Source organism: Aplysia californica, unplaced genomic scaffold (genome assembly GCF_000002075.1).
Source record: "Aplysia californica isolate F4 #8 unplaced genomic scaffold, AplCal3.0 scaffold00071, whole genome shotgun sequence".
NCBI lineage: Eukaryota > Metazoa > Mollusca > Gastropoda > Aplysiida > Aplysiidae > Aplysia > Aplysia californica.
In genome coordinates, this window is record NW_004797341.1 from 1,596,708 (window position 1) to 1,599,809 (window position 3,102).

Here is a 3,102-nt window from a genome sequence, read left to right on the forward strand (position 1 = left end):
CAGTTTCATTACCAATAACATTTCTAAGTTCAGCTCACTAAACACTACCAACGCCTTCTTTACCAATAAAACTTTCTAAGTTCAACTCACTAAACACTGCTAAAGCCCTTATTTCTAACAAAAGTTCAACTCACTCCACTCAACCATCTCCTTTACTAGAAAAAATTGTTTTAAACCAATGTATTAAGCTTAACATCTATCTGTTTACTTCCAACACACCATGTGTTCACACACGTCACCAACACATACTAAGGAATTTAAAGATCAACAAAAAACTCGTGGGGCAGGATCACATAAAACAAAAAACATACCATCTTTTTTCCCGGGCGCCTGGGCTGCTTTTCCAACATATCACCAAAAAAAAAACAACAACAACCACACGGGATACCTCGAACATTACCACTTCCCACCTAAACCCACAACATCAACATTTTCTACTCAATCTAAAACAACGCAACTTTTTGTTTCCCCCCGTAAATCACATACACATACAACACTACCATACACCACCTCGACACTAAAACACTACCCAAAATCAGCTCCATTTAGAACACTACCCAAAACCACCTCGACCAAAAAACACTACCCAAAACCAGCTCCATTTAGAACACTACCCAAAACCACCTCGATTTTAGATCATTACCCAAGACAAGGCCTTTTCAGACCAGTACCCAAAACACGGCCTTTTTGGACCTTCTCTATCTACTATCGTCAAAGTCTGCTCCAGACCTGACACCTGAAGAAGAAGAACCCAGCAAAAGTACCTGTAGGTAGAGTCGTTAGCAGAAGCAGTCTTGGACAGTATCAGCGACAAGATGGTGCTAAAGTTAGAGCCCTGTGTTTGCGTGAAAGTACAGTTGATTGTCAGCTGGTTGGTGAATCCCACGTGGATCTGGTTGTGAGAGGTTTCTATGTCTACCCCATGGCTAGGTGTAGCAAGAGCTGAACTCGTAGAATCTGTCAGAGAAAAGCATAGAGAAAAAGGCATCGTGGATAGGTATTCACAGGGTATAAATGATGATAATAATAATAGTAGTAGTAGTAGTAGTAGTAGTAGTAGTAGTAGTAGTAGTAGTAGTAGTAGTAGTAGTAGTAGTAGTAGTAGTAGAAGAAGAAGAAGAAGAAGTAGTAGTAGTAATGATAATGATAATAATTATCATTGTTATAATAAACATGTTATCAATAAATATATTAATAGCATTGACAACACTTAACTACTGCGACAATGATGATGATGATGATGATGATGATGATGATGATTATTATGATGATGATGATTACTATTGTATTATTGCCTTTCTTCTTCTTCTTCTTCTTCTTCTTCTTCTTCTTCTTCTTCTTCTTCTTCTTCTATAAAGTAATACACTCACCAGCGACAGAGGCCGACAGAAGCAGGATAGGTACAGCGAACAACATCCTGAAGACAGACCTGACTCCCTATTACAAGATAAGTCACAGACTCGTTGGCTTTTAGAGATATAGGCAGATGGTTAACCCTTATATTGCTGAGATGTCTTCATCGACGTTAACACACACACACACACACACACACACACACACACACACACACACACACACACACACACACACACACACACACACACACACACACACACACACGCATACACATACCAACACACGCACGCACACACACAATGTAGACTGCCAGGACACGTGAAAATGAAACATTAGTCAATTCTGGGGGGTATATTAAAGAGTTATTAGTACATTCTTAAACCCTGTTCTGTTGCCTTGCTTCTGGTGAAAAAAGATATCCATTTATCTTGAATAGAAGTGGAGTTGTGGTTGAAGTAAGTCGGGGTCGACTGATTTCAGAGGTAAAATTAAAGAGAAAACGGCTGCCTAAGTTAGGTCACTTCCTAAGCTTGAGAATCTTTGGATAATGCAAAATTACATTTTTATGCCTTTAGTCTGCGTTTTCCAGTAAAATTCCACAGAGAAATATGTTTTTAAATGGACCTAAATGTGAATGTGTTGAGGCAAAAAAAAAAATGCGATAAAAGTTGCTAAACGAGAGCGAGAATGTCGGTTTCTTTGATTTTATTATTTTGACGAGCACCTGTTTTTATAATGCAGGCTCATCTTGACATATTAAAATTCAAATAAGAGAATATCTTCACAAGCCAAAAGTTTACAAACAGACACACTCACCAGCGACAGAAGCCGACAGAACCAGGAAAAGAACAGGGAACAACATCCAGAAGACAGACGTGACTTTCTCTCTTCACGATCTGTCCTCGACTGACTGGCTTTGTAAAGATAAGCCGCTGGTTAACCCTTTCTTAGCCTAGACGTATCCATCTACGTTTTCACACAAACACACGCCCACCCCCACCCCCACCCCCCACACACACGCACACACGCATACACACACACACACACACACACACACACACACACACACACACACACCTACACCAATACAATACAGTTATGTATTTGTGTATTAAAGGACACATTTATTTAAAATTGAGAATTGAGAATGCATCATCATCATCATCATCATCATCATCATCATCATCATCATCATCATCATCATCATCATCACTCTAAACCAAAAACATTTCATGTCTATGGTTTTGGTTGTATTTAATCATCATCATCATCATCATCATCATCATCATCATCATCATCATCATCATCATCATCATCATCATCATCATCATCACCACTCTAAACCAAAAACATTTCATGTCTATGGTTTTGGTTGTATTTAAGCATAACAATCTGTACAACATTTATTTTGCGAATTGCATTGTATATCCTGGAGAGAATGAAGCTGGCAACAAATGAGAAGTTCCGAGGACACAAGGCAGGATTCCGCAAGTACCCAGTGGCATCGGTGGCCTAGTGGTTAGGCTCTCGGACTCGCAACCGTAAGGTCGTGGGTTCGAATCCCGTCAAGGGCCCGACGTTGTGTCCTTGGGAAAGGCACTTTACACGAATTTTCCTCACTTCACCCAGGTGGGAATGGGTACCCGCTATAGACAGCGAAAGATCTTGTCAGTTTGTTAGTGTTTGAGCGCTTAATCGGCTGCTCGCACTGTATGCTTCCCGGGAAGCTGAGAATGTTTCGGAGTG

At 40.1% G+C, this 3,102-nt stretch overlaps 1 protein-coding gene and 1 long non-coding RNA gene across 2 annotated transcripts in view; both read right to left on the reverse strand.

Annotated features, from left to right (window-relative positions):
* Nucleotides 1-1,485, reverse strand: part of LOC101862570 — a 15,590-nt gene extending 14,105 nt beyond the window's left edge. Inside the window, exons 1-2 of the mRNA XM_013080029.2 lie at nucleotides 1,371-1,485; nucleotides 765-957 (exon numbers count right to left, since the gene is read on the reverse strand). Of these exons, the coding sequence (XP_012935483.2) occupies nucleotides 765-957; nucleotides 1,371-1,416 (239 nt within the window). The 5' untranslated portion in view covers nucleotides 1,417-1,485. The remainder of the gene's footprint in view (nucleotides 1-764; nucleotides 958-1,370) is intronic.
* Nucleotides 316-666, reverse strand: LOC118477358. Its single transcript, XR_004858318.1, has 2 exons — nucleotides 625-666; nucleotides 316-567 (listed from the first exon to the last, which is right to left on the reverse strand). It is a non-coding gene; the product is annotated as an uncharacterized LOC118477358 (long non-coding RNA).
* Nucleotides 1,486-3,102: the final 1,617 nt, after the last annotated feature.